This window comes from Pristiophorus japonicus, chromosome 4 (genome assembly GCF_044704955.1).
Source record: "Pristiophorus japonicus isolate sPriJap1 chromosome 4, sPriJap1.hap1, whole genome shotgun sequence".
NCBI classification, from domain to species: domain Eukaryota; kingdom Metazoa; phylum Chordata; class Chondrichthyes; family Pristiophoridae; genus Pristiophorus; species Pristiophorus japonicus.
The window spans coordinates 5448337-5464355 of NC_091980.1; the positions used below are offsets into that span (position 1 = coordinate 5448337).

The 16019-nt window shown below is 49.5% G+C and overlaps 1 protein-coding gene across 5 annotated transcripts in view; it reads right to left on the reverse strand.

The window, feature by feature from the left end:
• Window positions 1-16019, reverse strand: part of dele1 (DAP3 binding cell death enhancer 1) — a 74729-nt gene that overhangs the window by 49711 nt on the left and 8999 nt on the right. For all 5 annotated transcript variants that reach the window (XR_011592977.1, XM_070877986.1, XM_070877984.1 and 2 more), the window contains exons 2-3: window positions 11156-11279; window positions 7526-7643 (exon numbers count right to left, since the gene is read on the reverse strand). Coding sequence is in view for 4 of the 5 variants with exons in the window: in XM_070877986.1 (XP_070734087.1) it covers window positions 7526-7643; window positions 11156-11279 (242 nt within the window). In the remaining variant the exon portion in view is untranslated. The remainder of the gene's footprint in view (window positions 1-7525; window positions 7644-11155; window positions 11280-16019) is intronic.

The window sequence follows — 16019 nt, forward strand, 5'->3', positions numbered from 1 at the left end:
AGGACTGTTCTCCTTGGAACAGAGAAGGTTAAGAGGTGACCTCATAGGAGGTGTTCAAGATGAGAAGAGATTTTGATCGAGTCGATCGAGATAAACGATTCCCTCTGGCGAGTGGGTCAATAACCAGAGGTCACAGATTCAAAATCGCTGGCAAAAGATCTAGAGGGGAGACGAGGAGAATTTTTTTCACTCAATGTGCTGTCGGGGTCTGAAAAGGCAGAAGCCGATTCCAGAAATGATTTTAAAAGTGAGTTGGACAGGTACTGGAGGATGAGAAACTACGGACAAAGAGCGGGGATGTGGGACTCAGGATAACAGCTCTTTCAGAGAGCTGGCACAGCCACGACGGGTCGAATGGCCTCCTCCTGTTCTGTGATTCTATGAATCCTAGGTGTCAGCTGTGGCTCAGTGGGTAGCACTCTCGCCTCAGGTCAGAATGTCATGGACTCAAGGCCTGCTCCAGAGACTTGAGCACAAAATCCAAGCTGACACTCCCAGTGCAGTGCTGAGGGGCCGCTGCACTATCACAGGTACTGTCTTTCAGATGAGACGTTAAACAGAGACCCCATCTGCGCTCTCAGGTGGACGTAAAAGATCCCACGGCATTATTTAGAAAATCAGGGGAGTTCTACCCAGTGTCCTGGGGCAAACATTTATCCTTCAATCAACACCACTAAAAAAAACAGATTATCTGGTCATTATCTCAGTGTTGTTTGTGGGACCTTGCTGTGCATAAATTGACTGATGCGGAGGGGCAGTACTGAGGGAGCACTGCACTGTCGGAGGGGCAGTACTGAGGGAGTGCCGCACTGTCGGAGGGGCAGCACTGAGGGAGTGCCGCACTGTCGGAGGGGTGGTACTGAGGGAGTGCTGCACTGTCGGAGGGGCAGTACTGAGGGAGTACTGCACTGTCGGAGGGTGGTACTGAGGGAGTGCTGCACTGTCGGAGAGGCAGTACTGAGGGAGTGTCGCACTGTCGGAAGGTGGTACTGAGGGAGTGCTGCACTGTTGGAGGGGCAGTACTGAGGGAGTGCCGCACTGTCGGAGGGGCAGCACTGAGGGAGTACTGCACTGTCGGAGGGGCAGCACTGAGGGAGTACTGCACTGTCGGAGGGGCAGTACTGAGGGAGCGCTGCACTGTCGGAGGGGCAGTACTGAGGGAGTACTGCACTGTCGGAGGGTGGTACTGAGGGAGTGCTGCACTGTCGGAGGGGCAGTACTGAGGGAGTGTCGCACTGTCGGAGGGTGGTACTGAGGGAGTGCTGCACTGTTGGAGGGGCAGTACTGAGGGAGTGCCGCACTGTCGGAGGGGCAGCACTGAGGGAGTACTGCACTGTCGGAGGGGCAGCACTGAGGGAGTACTGCACTGTCGGAGGGGCAGTACTGAGGGAGCGCTGCACTGTCGGAGGGGCAGTACTGAGGGAGTGCTGCACTGTCGGAGGGGAAGTACTGAGGGAGCGCTGCACTGTCGGAGGGGCAGTACTGAGGGAGTGCTGCACTGTCGGAGGGGCAGCACTGAGGGAGTGCCGCACTGTCGGAGGGGTGGTACTGAGGGAGTGCTGCACTGTCGGAGGGGCAGTACTGAGGGAGTACTGCACTGTCGGAGGGTGGTACTGAGGGAGTGCTGCACTGTCGGAGGGGCAGTACTGAGGGAGTGCCGCACTGTCGGAGGGTGGTACTGAGGGAGTGCTGCACTGTCGGAGGGGCAGTACTGAGGGAGTGCCGCACTGTCGGAGGGTGGTACTGAGGGAGTGCTGCACTGTCGGAGGGGCAGTACTGAGGGAGTGCCGCACTGTCGGAGGGGCAGCACTGAGGGAGTACTGCACTGTCGGAGGGGCAGCACTGAGGGAGTACTGCACTGTCGGAGGGGCAGTACTGAGGGAGCGCTGCACTGTCGGAGGGGCAGTACTGAGGGAGTGCTGCACTGTCGGAGGGGCAGTACTGAGGGAGCGCTGCACTGTCGGAGGGGCAGCACTGAGGGAGTACTGCACTGTCGGAGGGGCAGTACTGAGGGAGCGCTGCACTGTCGGAGGGGCAGTACTGAGGGAGCGCCGCACTGTCGGAGGGGCAGTACTGAGGGAGCGCCGCACTGCCGTCTTTCAGACGAGATGTTAAACCGAGGTCTGCTTTCTCAGGCCGACGTAAAAGGTCCCATGGCACTGTTTCGAAGAACAGCAGGGCAGTTCTCCCCATGTATTGGGCAAATATTTACCCCTCAGTCAACATTAGAAAAAGCTAATTATCTAGTTATTACCGTAGTGTTGTTTGTGTGATCTTGCTGTGCGCAAATTGACTGGTACTTTTTCTACAATAGTGACTAACACTTTAAAAGTACTGCATTGGTTGTAAAGCACTTTGGGATGTCCTGAGGTCATGAACGGCGCTATATAAATGCATTTCTCAGGTTTAAAAAAAATGATGGTATATAATTGCTCGTGAAGCTACAGAATTGTAGGATTAACATCTGCGATACATCTTGATCTTGCTTTCAGGGCTAGTCATAGGAGAGTGAGCTCCAGACTTCAAATTTCTCACTATAAGCGCACCAGAAACCAGAACTGGACTACCGATGAAAAGTATACGAACAATGCAAAGGCAAACTGAGGACTGAAAGACTGGAAATTTATATTGGAAAAATAGAAAAAAGTCAAAGCTAAAGGCACTTTATCTGAATGTGCGAAGCATTCGCAACAAAATGGATGAATTAATATACGACAAATAGAAATTAATAGGTTTCATCTAACAGCCATTGTGGAGACGTGGTTGCAAAGTGATCAAGGTTGGGAACTAAATATTCCAGGATACTTAACTTTTAGAGGTGATAGGGATCTTCGCTCCAAAAATCAAGCAGAATCAGTTTGGGTGGAGCTAAGAAACATCAAGGGCAGAAAACATTGGTGGGAGTTGTTTATCGGCCCCCAAACAGTAGCTGTAACGTAGGGCAGAGTATAAATCAGGAAATTAGTGGTGTATGTTACAAGGGTAATACAGTAATCATGGGGGACTTTAATCACATATACACCTGGCAAACCTAATTTGCTGTAATAGTGTGGAGGACGTGTTCATGGAATGTATACAAGATGGTTTTCTAGATCAGTATGTTGAGGAACCAACTAGGGAACAGGCTAATTTAGATCTGGTATTGTGCAATGAGAAAGGGTTAATTAATAACCTTGTAGTAAAGGGGCCTTTAGGGAGGAGTGACCATAATATGATAGAATTTTATATTGAGTTTGCAAATGATTTAGTTAAATCTGAAACTCGGGTCTTAAATCTAAACAAAGCAAAATACGTAGCTATAAGGGGTGAGTTGGCCAAGGTAGATTGGGAATCTACATTAAAAGGTATGACAGTAGACATACAATGAGTAGCATTTAAAGAATTAATACATAATTTATAACAAATATACATTTCTTTAAGGCTCTCTGCCATTTCCTTAGTCCCCATTATAATTTCTCCTGCCTCAACCTGTAAGGGACCACATTTACTGCAGGAAACGTGGTCCAACCGTGGCTAACAAGAGAAGTTAAGTATAGTATTAGAGCAAAGGAAGAGACTTATAATGTTGCCAAAAAGAGCAGTAAGCGTGAGGATTGGGAGGAGTCTAGAATTCAGCAAAGGAGGACCAAGAAATTGATAAAGAAAAGGAAAATAGAATGAGTAAACTAGCGAGAGACATACAAACAGACTGTAAAAGCTTCTATAGGTATGTAAAAACAAAAGTAAATGTGGGTCCCTTCCAGGTTGAGACAGGGGAAATTATAATGGGAATAAGGAAATGGCAGAGAAATTAAATAAATACTTTGTGTCTATCTTCAAGAAAGACGACGCAAAAAACCTCCTAGAAATAGAGGAATCAAGGGTCTGGCGAGAATGAGGAACTGAAAGAAATTAGTATTAGTAAAAAAATATTATTTGAAAAATTAATGGGACTGAAAGCCGATAAATCTCCTGGACCTGACGGCCTACATCCTTGTGGTTTGAAAGAGGTGACTCTAGAGACAGTGGATGCATTGATTGTCAATGCATCCACTTCCAAAATTCCATAGATTCTAGATCGGATCCCGCGGATTGGAAGGTAGCAAATGTAACCCCACTATTTAAGAAAGGAGGAAGAGAGAAAATGGGGAACTACAGACTAGTCACAGACTGACATCAGTAGTAGGGAAAGTGCTAGAATCTATTATTCATCATCATAGGCGGTCCCTCGAAGCGAGGATGACTTGCTTCCACGCCCAAGAGCTGAGTTCACAGGTGTTTCAATGAAGGACCTAATATTCTGCACACCAGCCACCCACACGGGCTTGACAGAGCTAGATCTTGGTCCAGTGGCAAGGATTACCCAAGATGACTGGAGACCAGCTCTGCTGCACGGACCTAGTGCGCGCACATATCTCAGTGTGAGCTGTCCCTGGGCCCTCGCCTCTCCTGGGCCCCGATCACAGCCCTCTAACAAACTCTCGCCGCTCCTTCGCCCCCTCCTGCTGTGCCTGCCCGCACTGCAATCAGCGACCTGGCTTTGCAGCCGTCGCCCTCCTGCAGCTGCATGCGCTGCTCCCTGAAGGGCACTTAGAAAATAATGATAGGATTGGGCAGAGTCAACATGGATTTATGAAAGGGAAATCATGTTTGACGATTCTAGAAGTTATAACTAGCAGAATAGATAAGGGAGAACCAGTAGATCTGATGTAATTTGAATAATCAGAAGGCATTCAATAAGGTGCCACACAAGAGATTATTAAACAAAATTAGGACTCGTGAGATTGGGGGTAATATACTAGCATGGATTGAGGATTGGTTAATGGACAGAAAAGAGAGAGTCGGAATAAACAGGTCATTCCTGGGTTGGCAGACTGCAAGGATCAGTGCTTGAGCCTCAGCTATTCACAATCTGTATCAATGATTTGGATGAGGGGACCAAATGTAATATATCCAAGTTTGCTGATGATAGAAAGCTAGGTGGGAATATAAGTTGTGAGGAGGATGCAGAGAGGCTTCAAGGGGATATAGACAGGTTAAGTGAATGGACAATAACATGGCAAATGGAATATAATGTGGAGAAATGTGAAGTTATCCACTTCGGTAGGAAAAATAGACAAGCAGAGTATTTTTTAAACGCTGAGAGAGATTGTGAAATGTTGGTATTCACAGGGACCTGGGTGTCCTTGTACACCAATCACTGAAAGTTAATCACTTGCTGTACCTGCATGTTAAGAAAGCAAGTGGTATGTTGGCCTTTATTCTAAGAGGATTTGAGTATAAGAGTAAAGATGTCTTACTGCAATTATATAGGGCCCTGGTGAGACCACACCTGGAGTATTGTGTACAGTTTTGGTCTTCTTACCGAAGGAAAGATATACTTCCCATAAAGGGGCTGAAACAAAGGTTCACCAGACTGATTCCGGGGATGGGGGGGGGGGGGGGGATTGTCCTATGAGGAGAGATTGAGTAGACGAGGCCTATATTCTCTGGAGTTTAGAAGAATGAGAGGTGATCTCATTGAAACATACAAAATTCTTACAGGGCTTGACAGGGTAGATGCAGGGAGGATGTTTTCCCTGGGCTGGGGAGTCTAGAACCAGGGGTCACAGTCTCAGGATAAGGGGTCGGCTATTTCGGACTGAGACGAGGAGAAATTTCTTCACTCAGAGGGTGGTGAATCTTTGGAATTCTCTGCCCGAGGGCTGTGGAGGCTCAGTCCTAGAGTCTCTTCAACACAGAGGTCGATAAACTTTTGGGAACTAAGGATATGGGGACAGAGAGGGAAGGTGTTGAGGTCGAAGATCAGCCATGATCTTGATGAATGGTAGAGCAGGCTCGAAGGGCCGAATGGACTACTCCTGCTCCTATTTCTTATGTTCTTATAGTGCCTTTCACCAGAACTCCTACAGGGCAAACAAGCCCCAGGTGGGCAGAGGAAACGTTACAAGGACACTCTCAAAGCCTCCCTGATAAAGTGCAACATCCCCACTGACATCTGGGAGTCCCTGGCCAAAGACCGCCCTAAGTGGAGGAAGTGCATATCTGGGAGGGCGCTGAGCACCTCAAGTCTCGTCACCGAGAGCATGCAGAAATCAAGCGCAGGCAGCGGAAGGAGCGTGCGGCAAACCAGACTCCCCACCCACCCGTTCCTTCAACCACTGTCTGTCCCACCTGTGAAACAGATTGTGGTTCTCGTATTGGACTGTTCAGCCACCTAAGGACACATTCTAAGAGTGGAAGCAAGTCTTCCTCGATTCCAAGGGACTGCCTATGATGATGATGATGCTTTTCACGATCACCAGACGTCCCAAAGTGCTTTACAGCCAATGAAGTACTTTTTGACGTGTAGTCACTGTTGTAATGTCAGAAAGGCGGCAGCCAATCTGTGCACAGCAAGCTCCCACAAACAGCAATGTGACCATGACCAGATAATCTGGGTTTTTTTTGTGATGTTGATTGAGGGATAAATATTGGCCCCAGGACACCGGGGATAACTCCCCTACTCTTCTTCAAAATATTCCCTCAGCACTGCACTGTGAGTGTCAGCCTAGATGTTTGTGCTCGAGTCTCTGGAGTGGGACTTGAACCCACGACGACCTCTGACTCAGAGGTGAGAGTGCTACCCACTGAGCCACGGCTGACCCTGTGGTGTAGTGATGCCAACCGTGGGTTTTTGAAAAGTTGCAGACTGCAGAAGACTGAGGGAGGGAAGGAATTCCATAGCTTGAGATCCTTGGATAGAATAAGAAGTGCAGAAGGGCCACAAACAGTACTTTTGGATATTTAATTCCAGACAACAAGCTGATTTTTTTTTTGGGGGGGGGGGGGGGGAGAATGACAGCTGACCCCCGATCGCTTGTACAGTTACCAGCAAGGGTCACTGAATTGTGATTGGGAACAGAAACCTTAGCTAGCTTTTCCCCTCCAACCAAGAAACACAGGTCAATTAAAGCACTTTAACTACCACCAAACTCCCATCAGTTAGCTCCACACAGGCCAGGAGAGACTAGAGGCCTATAAAGACCTTAAGCTTTCTGTCATGTATCCAGACATGTTTACTGCTTGTACTATTACATATGATGTGCTACCAGAGGGCACTACTATGGGAAACTTGTACACCAGCTGTATGGTCACTAAGGTGTGCCACCAGGGAGCACCGCAGTGGGAGACTTGTAGGTTACCTGTACAGGTGTGCCAGGCCTAGTATAAAAGGCAGGCCACCAGGTGTGATCCTCACTTTGGAGTTACATTAAATGGTCACTATAGTTCAAGCACAACACATTGCATTGTGGAGTCATTATCGGGGCATCTAAAGACATTACACTTTCGTTCACGATTCAGTAGTGAGACAAGATGAAAGAATCGACGATTGTTATGTTCCCAATCCAGTGCGAACGCTGGTAATATTGTTTATCTCTCGGTGTGGCTATTGCTTAGACATTGAGCGCCTCAAGATTCGGTCAGACTCAACAAAGACGACCGCAACCGAGACTGGTGTCGTGTACAGGAACCGTACACACCATTCCGCCGTCCCTATTCTTACCCAGCCTACAGCATCCAAACCCGAAAACCGAGGTAACTGCTTGGAATAAAACCGAGCGCTCTGCTCCTTCGCCCTCTTTCTCCTCTCTCCTGCGTCTCCATTCTGGGAATCTGTTGAGCTGAGGAAGTCACACACGAGAAAACAGGGTCAGGATCGCGATACACAGGATATACAGCGCAGAAACAGGCCATTCGGCCCAGCTGGTCTGTGCGGGGGTTTATACCCCACACCAGTCGCCTCCCATTCCATCTGCCTCGCCTCAGCCCTTCAGCATCTCTTTCCATCCCCCTTTTCTCTCATGTACTCGTCTAGTTGCCTTTTGAAAGCATCCGGGCTACCTGCCTCAGCCATTTCCTGTGGTAACATAACAAGAACTAGGAGCAGGAATCGGCCATTCGGCCCCTCGAGCCTGCTCCACCATTCAATAAGATCATGGCTGATCTGATCATGGACTCAGCTCCACTTCCCCGCCCGCTCCCCATAACCCTTTATTCCCTTATTGCTCAAAAATCTGTCTATCTCCACCTTAAATATATTCAATGACCCAGCCTCCACAGCTCTCTGGGGCAGAGAATTCCAGAGATTTACAACCCCCCCGAGAGAAGAAATTCCTCCTCATCTCAGTTTTAAATGGGTGGCCCTTTATTCTGAGACTATAATCCCCTAGTTTTAGTTTCCCCTATGAGCAACATCCCTCCCAAAGCTGTCTGCCGGACGGCTATCTGCCGGTCCCACGCAGCCCCTTAAAGGGACCACGTACCCCAAAACAAACATTAGAGGGAACATTGGTCCCAGGTTCCATATTCTAACCACTCCCTGCGTAAAGAAATTTCTTTCTTATTATTTCGCTATTGGATTTATTAGTAACTATCTTGGCCCCTAGTTTTCGATTATCCCACAAGTGGAATCATTCTCTCCAACTCATTCAGAATTGTAAAGACTTATCAGGTCACGGGATACAATAAAAACTCCAGGCAATGTATTGCACACAGAAGCAGGCCATTCGCGCAATGCGGAACTGTGAACTTAGAGGGAACAGCTTAGAACAATGGCCACCTGGCCCGATCGTTCCTGGGCTTCGTAGGTCATCGCAAGTCATCAAAGTCTTTGCACAAGCGCCTTGGGACGTTTTATTACGTTGAAAGCGCTAGGTTGTTGTTAAAAAGGTTTGACAGCGCACAGACAACCCAAAAGTGCCACGTCCCACACTGTGTTAAAAAGCAGCACATCCCTCCATCTTCCTCGGGTGGTAACTAGGGGCAACCTTCGGAGTCGATTGGGATTCAAGACGAGGTGGTGGGCAATGGGGTACTGTTTTAGCCACATACACTTATTCTAGTACGCACAAAATGGGTATATGTACTTTGTACATGTCAATTTACTGAACAAACATCTACCATCATTCTGTAACCATAGAGGTAAAGCACGCGCATAAAACATAAGAAACGGGAGCAGTAGTCGTCCATTTGGCCCCTCGAGCCTGCTCCGCCATTTAATAAGATCTTGGCCTCAAGTCCGCTTCCCCGCCCGCTCCCCATAACCTTTGATTCCCCTATCGCTCAAAAATCTATATCTCCACCTTAAATATATTCAATGACCCAGCCTCCACAGCTCTCTGGGGCAGAGAATTCCAGAGATTCACGACCCTCTGAGAGAAGAAATTCCTCCTGAATTCTGTTTTAAATGGGCGACCCCATATTCTGAAACTATGCCCCCTAGTTCTAGATTCTCCCACGAGGGGAAACATCCTCTCTGCATCGACCCCGTCATGCCCCCTCAGAATCTTATACGTTTCAATAAGATCACCTCTCATTTTTCTAAACTCCAATGAGTATAGGCCCAACCTGCTCAATCTTTCTTTATAAGACAACCCCTTCATCTTAGGAATCAATCTTGTGAACCTTGTGAAACACTCGCACACATGCCTTTATGACTTCCCACTTTACCGACCAGTGCACAGAAAGGTTGAAGTTCACACGCACATGCCGTGAGAATACGAGTACCACGGTCACATAACCAATGGCGACGTCTTTTACTCATTTGTCATTTACTCATCAGAAATGCAATTCATGGAATCATAGAATGTTACAGCAGAGGAGGCCGCCATTTGGCCCATCGTGCTTGTGCCAAAGCCTTGCTCCTTGGACTTTAGCGAGGCTTTTGACGAGGGTCCCACATGGCAGGCTAATCAAAAAAGTAAAAGCCCATGGCAGAGCGGCAAATTGGATCCAAAATTGGCTCAGTGGTAGGCAGCAAATGGTAATGGTTGAGGGGAGCTTTTGTGACTGGAGGCTGTTTCCAGTGGGGTTCCTCAGGGCTCAGTACCAGGAGAGGCGTGAGTCTGGGGCCCAGAAGAGGCGAGGGCCCAGGGGCAGCACGGACCAGCCCACAATGCGATATGTGTGCGTGCTCGGTCTGTGCAGCAGAGCTGGTCTCCAGTTAGTCTTGGGTAATCCTTGCCACTGGACCAAGACCTCGCTCTGTCAAGCCTGTGTGGTGGCTGGTGTGCAACGGCCAACCCACGTTGAAAAAAATCCACACACAGGCATCTTCCACCCTTCAGGATGTAGTTCGGGATCTGGAATATTAGGTCCTTCAATGAAACACCTGTGAACTCATCCCTTTTTGGCGTGGAAGCAAGTCATCCTCGATACGAGGGACTGCCTATGATGATGATGATGCTTATGCCATCAGCCATATCTGGATTCCCAATTGGCCACATGTGACGATCAACGTTCCCTCCAAGGTGTGCGGCCTTGCAGCAGTCGGAACCTCCCGCCTAGCCAGCTCTTCAATGGGAAAAACCGTGCACGCGCGGTATTCGGAATGAGCCGCCCGGCCAAAGGTATAGTTAACGGGAACATTGGTGGTGAGATGTAACTCCAGACCCGCAGCAACCTGACTGACTCTTAACTGCCCTCTGAAGTGGCTGATCGAGACACTCAGTTGCATCGAAAGCCGCTACCAGCGGTTCCAGAAAATGGTAGCTCACCACCACCTCCATCTATGGTGGATGTGATGGCACTGGAGAGGGTGCAGAGGAGATTTACAAAGATGTTGCCTGGACTGGAAAACTTTAGCTATGAGGAAAAATTGGATAAGCTGGGGTTGTTTTCTTTGGAACAGAGGAGGCTGAGGGGAGACCTTGTTGAGGTGTATAAAATTATGAGGGGCCTGGATAGAGTGGATAGGAAGGACCTATTTCCCTTGGCAGAGGGGTCAACAACCAGGGGGCATAGATTTAAAGTAATTGGGGGGAGGTTTAGAGGGGATTTGAGGGGAAATGTTTTCACCCAGAGGGTGGTGAGGGTCTGGAACTCACAGCCTGAAAGGGTGGTAGAGGCAGAAACCCTCACCACATTGGACGTGCACCTGAAGTGCCGTAACCTACAGGGCTACGGACCGAGAGCTGGAAAGTGGGATTAGGCTGGGTAGCTCTTTTTCGTCCGACATGGACACGATGGGCCGAATGGCCTCCTTCCGTGCTGTAAATTTCTATGATTCAAAGGAGAAACTGGGGATGGGCAATCAGTGCTGGCCTTGCTACAATAGGCTGCAGGCTGGTGTATTGGACAACAGTGCCACGGACTGACTTCAATAATTCGACCCGACCCCACGCGACAGACTGACCTGTTTTCGAAGGGAAGGCGGGTGGAAGTCAGAGCCGAGGGGTTCAACAGGTCGTCTTCAGCACAGTGAGTGGGAGGAAGGCGCAGCGAGGGTGAAGGGCCAACCAGAGGCCAACGATGAAGCACTGCGTACAAGAAAAAAAAGGAATTGGTGAATGCAACAGGAGAAGTAACACTTCAAAAGTGGAGATTAACCAGCAGTGTCCCAGCAAACCGCTCGGTGTACAGCAAACCGCTCGGTGTACAGCAAACCGCTCGGTGTACAGCAAACCGCTATGGTGTACAGCAAACCGCTCGGTGTCCCAGCAAACCGCTCGGTGTACAGCAAACCGCTCGGTGTACAGCAAAGGTCACAACGGTTCAAGAACGGGCTCCCACCCCCACCGACTCAGGGCAAGCTAGGGGGGACCACGTCCTGCGAACAAAGAGGAAATAAATAATTTAATTCCCTGATCTCCCTCCCTTTCTATAAAGGAGAGATAAAAATAAATAAAAAATTTGCATTTCTATGGCGCCTTCCATGACCATAGGATGTCCCAAAGCACTTTACAGCCAATGAAATACCTTTTGGAGTGTACGCACTGTTGTCACGTAGGAATCGTGGCAGACAATTTGCGCACAGCAAGCTCCCACAAACAGCAATGTGATCATGATAAGATCATCTGTATTTTTAGTAATGTTGGTTGAGAGATAAATATTGGCCCCAGGACACACTGGATAACTCCCTTGCTCTTCTACGAAGTAGTGGCCATGGGAGCTTTTACATCCCTCTGACAGTGCAGCGTTCCCTCAGTACTGCCCCTCCGACAGTGCAGCACTCCCTCAGTACTGCCCCTCCGACAGTGCAGCACTCCCTCAGTACTGCCCCTCCGACAGTGCGGCACTCCCTCAGTACTGCCCCTCCGACAGTGCAGCACTCCCTCAGTACTGCCCCTCCGACAGTGCAGCACTCCCTCAGTACTGCCCCTCCGACAGTGCGGCACTCCCTCAGTACTGCCCCTCCGACAGTGCGGCACTCCCTCAGTACTGCCCCTCCGACAGTGCGGCACTCCCTCAGTACTGCCCCTCCGACAGTGCGGCACTCCCTCAGTACTGCCCCTCCGACAGTGCGGCACTCCCTCAGTACTGCCCCTCCGACAGTGCGGCACTCCCTCAGTACTGCCCCTCCGACAGTGCGGCACTCCCTCAGTACTGCCCCTCCGACAGTGCAGCACTCCCTCAGTACTGCCCCTTCGACAGTACGGTGCTCCCTCAGTACTGCCCCTCCGACAGGACGGTGCTCCCTCAATACTGCCCCTCCGACAGTACGGTGCTCCCTCAATACTGCCCCTCCGACAGAACGGTCGGTGCTCCCTCAGTACTGCCCCTGGGAGTGTCGGCCTGGATTTTGTGCTCAAGTCTCTGGAGCGGGACTTGAACCAACAACCTTCTGACTCATCAGGCGGAGATCAAGGTTGTGGGTCCCACACAGCCGGTGAGCTGGCGTTTAAATTGAAAAAAACCTGCATGCGGAACTCTGAATGGGCTGCACTATGGGCTAAAGGGTCTGCGGGAGCCCCCAAAATAGGGAACATTGGCGGAGTGTGCACCCCACTGAGCCACGGCAGAAACTACGCACTCTGCATGCCAAGTGCCAACACGAGTTGTCAAATGCACATGTTTTTTTGGCCCTTCAACACTAAAGCTAGTTGAAGAGCATCAATGACAAAACCAAATGGTGCTCCAATTAACCTTACTCATAATGGTGGTTCTCATTCCAGCACAGCACCCCCACCTAGTGGCGAGGGGCACGTACTACCACATGCACACAGGCTGTAATCACACGAGAGTGTGGGAAAATAAATAGGAATCTGATACACTTCATTGTGCATTAGGAGGCAGCCAGTCATTGCCATTACCTTGCTAACCAGGCCCACTCTGCAAAAGCGGGAGCCAGGATTTATCAGTAGCTGCTAGCGTAAAGGTTCCCTGAGCATTTTGTCACTAATTTCCCTCAGGATGCGTCCATCTAAAATTATCTCCGTCTCACATAACCACACCCCACCCCCACAGGCTGTAACTGAACAGTGGTCCTAAAGGGACGGGCCAAGATAAATAACACTCCATCTGGGCGGCTGAAGATCACAACTGTGCTCCATCATCATCATCATAGGCAGTCCCTCGGAATCGAGGAAGACTTGCTTCCACTTTTAAAATGAGTTCTTAGGTGGCTGAACGGTCCAATACGAGAGCCACAGTCCCTGTCACAGGTGGGACAGACAGTGGTTGAGGGAAAGGGTGGGTGGGACTGGTTTGCCGCACGCTCCTTCCGCTGTCTGCGCTTGGTTTCTGCATGCTCTCGGCGACGAGACTCGAGGTGCTCAGCGCCCTCCCGGATGCACTTCCTCCACTTAGGGCGGTCTTTGGCCAGGGACTCCCAGGTGTTGGTGGGGATGTTGCACTTTATCAAGGAGGCTTTGAGGGTGTCCTTGTAACGTTTACTCTGCCCGCCTTTGGCTCGTTTGCTGTGTAGGAGTTCCGAGTCGAGCGCTTGCTTTGGGAGTCTCGTGTCGGGCATGCGAATGATGTGGCCTGCCCAGCGGAGCTAACACATGGTCGACCAGCCAGCACTGGGAGCGGGGAATATGGGGAGCATATTGCCATGGGAACATCCTTCGATACTTCCTTAAAAAGTGCACCGGTGTCAGCCGTGGCTCAGCGGGTAGCACTCTCTCTCTCGCCTCTGAGTCAGAAGGTTGTAGGTTCAAGTCCCACTCCAGGGATTCGTGCACAAAAATATAGGGTGATACTCCAGCATTGCACTGTTGGAGGGGCAGTGCCGAGCGAGTGCCGCACTGTCGGAGGGGCAGTGCCGAGGGAGCGATGCACTGTCGGAGGGGCAGTGCCGAGGGAGCGCTGCACTGTCGGAGGGGCAGTGCCGAGGGAGCGATGCACTGTCGGAGGCACCATCTTTCGGATGAGGCATTAAACTGCTCTCTCAGGTGGGCATAAGAGATCCCACAGCACATTTTCAAATAAGAGTAGGGGAGTATACGGCCAATATTTATCCCTCAATCAACATTACTAAAACAGATTATCTGTTTGTGGGAGCTTGCTGTGCGCAAATTGGCTGCCGCATTTCCCACATTACAACAGTACTATGGGAACACTTCCAAAGTACTTCATTGGCTGTAAAGCGCTTTGGGACGTCCTGAGGTTGTGAAAGGCGCTATATAAATGCAAGTCTTTCTTTCCTCGTGTGAACTAATGGAGAATTAGAGTTTGTTTGAAGACTGAAAAGAGACGGAGTTGACAGGAGTTGAGGCATGTTGGGTGTGTGCTGCACTTGGACAATGACCTGATGATAAACTGGCTGTGACTGAACCTGCTGGGAATTGCTCAGTATGCTCGGCTGCAGCTTTAAGCCTAAACGCCCAAACTCTTCCGCAATTCCTGACATCAGGGATGAGACAACAGGATCGTTAAACAAAATCCTTGAAGTTTACAAAGTTCCCTTCTCATTGGCTGCAGTTTGGGGCAAACCAGGGAGGTGCAAGACTCGGACTCTCTGACCTGCACTGGAACCCGGTCCACCAACACCTCGATTTGAGAATTCACATCCTGCTCATCAAATCCCTCCATGGCCTTGCCCCACCCCTGTCTCTGTAACCTCTTGCCCCTCCTGGATTTCTATCGCTCCACCATCGGCGGCCGTTCCTTCAGCTGCCTGGGCCCTAAGCTCCGGAGTTCCCTCCCTCAACCTCTCCCTCCTCCTTTACGACACTCCTTAAAACCTACCTCTCTAACCAAGCTTTTGGTCACCTGTCTTAATATTTCCTTAATTAAAAACAAAGACTGGATCGACTAGGCTTATATTCACTGGAATTTAAAAGAATGAGAGGGGATCTCATAGAAACATATAAAATTCTGACGGGTTTAGACAGGTTAGATGCAGCAAGAATGTTCCCGATGTTGGGGAAGTCCGGAACCAGGGGTCACAGACTAAGGATAAGGGGTAAGCCATTTAGGACCGAGATGAGGAGAAACTGCTTCACCCAGAGAGTGGTGAACCTGTGGAATTCTCTACCACAGAAAGTTGTTGAGGCCAATTCACTAAATATATTCAAAAAGAAGTTAGATGTGGCCCTTACGGCTAAAGGGATCAGGGGGTATGGAGAGAAAGCAGGAATGGGGTACTGAGGTGAATGATCAGCCATGATCATATTGAATGGTGGTGCAGGCCCGAAGGGCCGAATGGCCTACTCCTGCACCTACTTTCTATGTTTCTAAACACCCAGCGGGTCAGGCAGCATCTGAGAAACAGAGTTAACGGTACAGGTCGATGACCCTTCATCAGAACCCGTTCTGTTCTGACGAAAGGTCACCGACCCGAAATGTTAACTCCGTTTCTCTCTCCACAGATGCTGCCTGACCCGCTGAGTGTTTCCAGCGTTTTCTCTTTTTATTTCAGATTTCCAGCCTCCGCAGTGTTTTTGCTTTGCTATTAATATCTCCTTGTGTGGCTCGGTGTCAAATTCGGTTTGATGATCGCTCCTGTGAAGCGCCTTGAGGGCGTTTTACTTAGTTAAAGGCGCTATATAAATGCCAGCTGTTGTGTTCTGTGGCCAAATGCAGCTTCTGTTAAACTGGAATGGTTTGATTTTGCTTCAGGAATCTGTTTTGAATTGACATTATTACAGCTGTAGGAGATCCCGGTCTGCTGTTTGAAGTGTAGAACCATGGGGGTTTACTGAGCATTCAGTTAATTGTGTCCGTGCTAGCTTTTTGTTGAATTAATGTTTTAAGCCGTTAAAATAGTTGTCAATGGAAATTCATATAAGTGCAAAGGTTGTGGATACTGGGGTCAGTCGAAATTTCAGAGACTC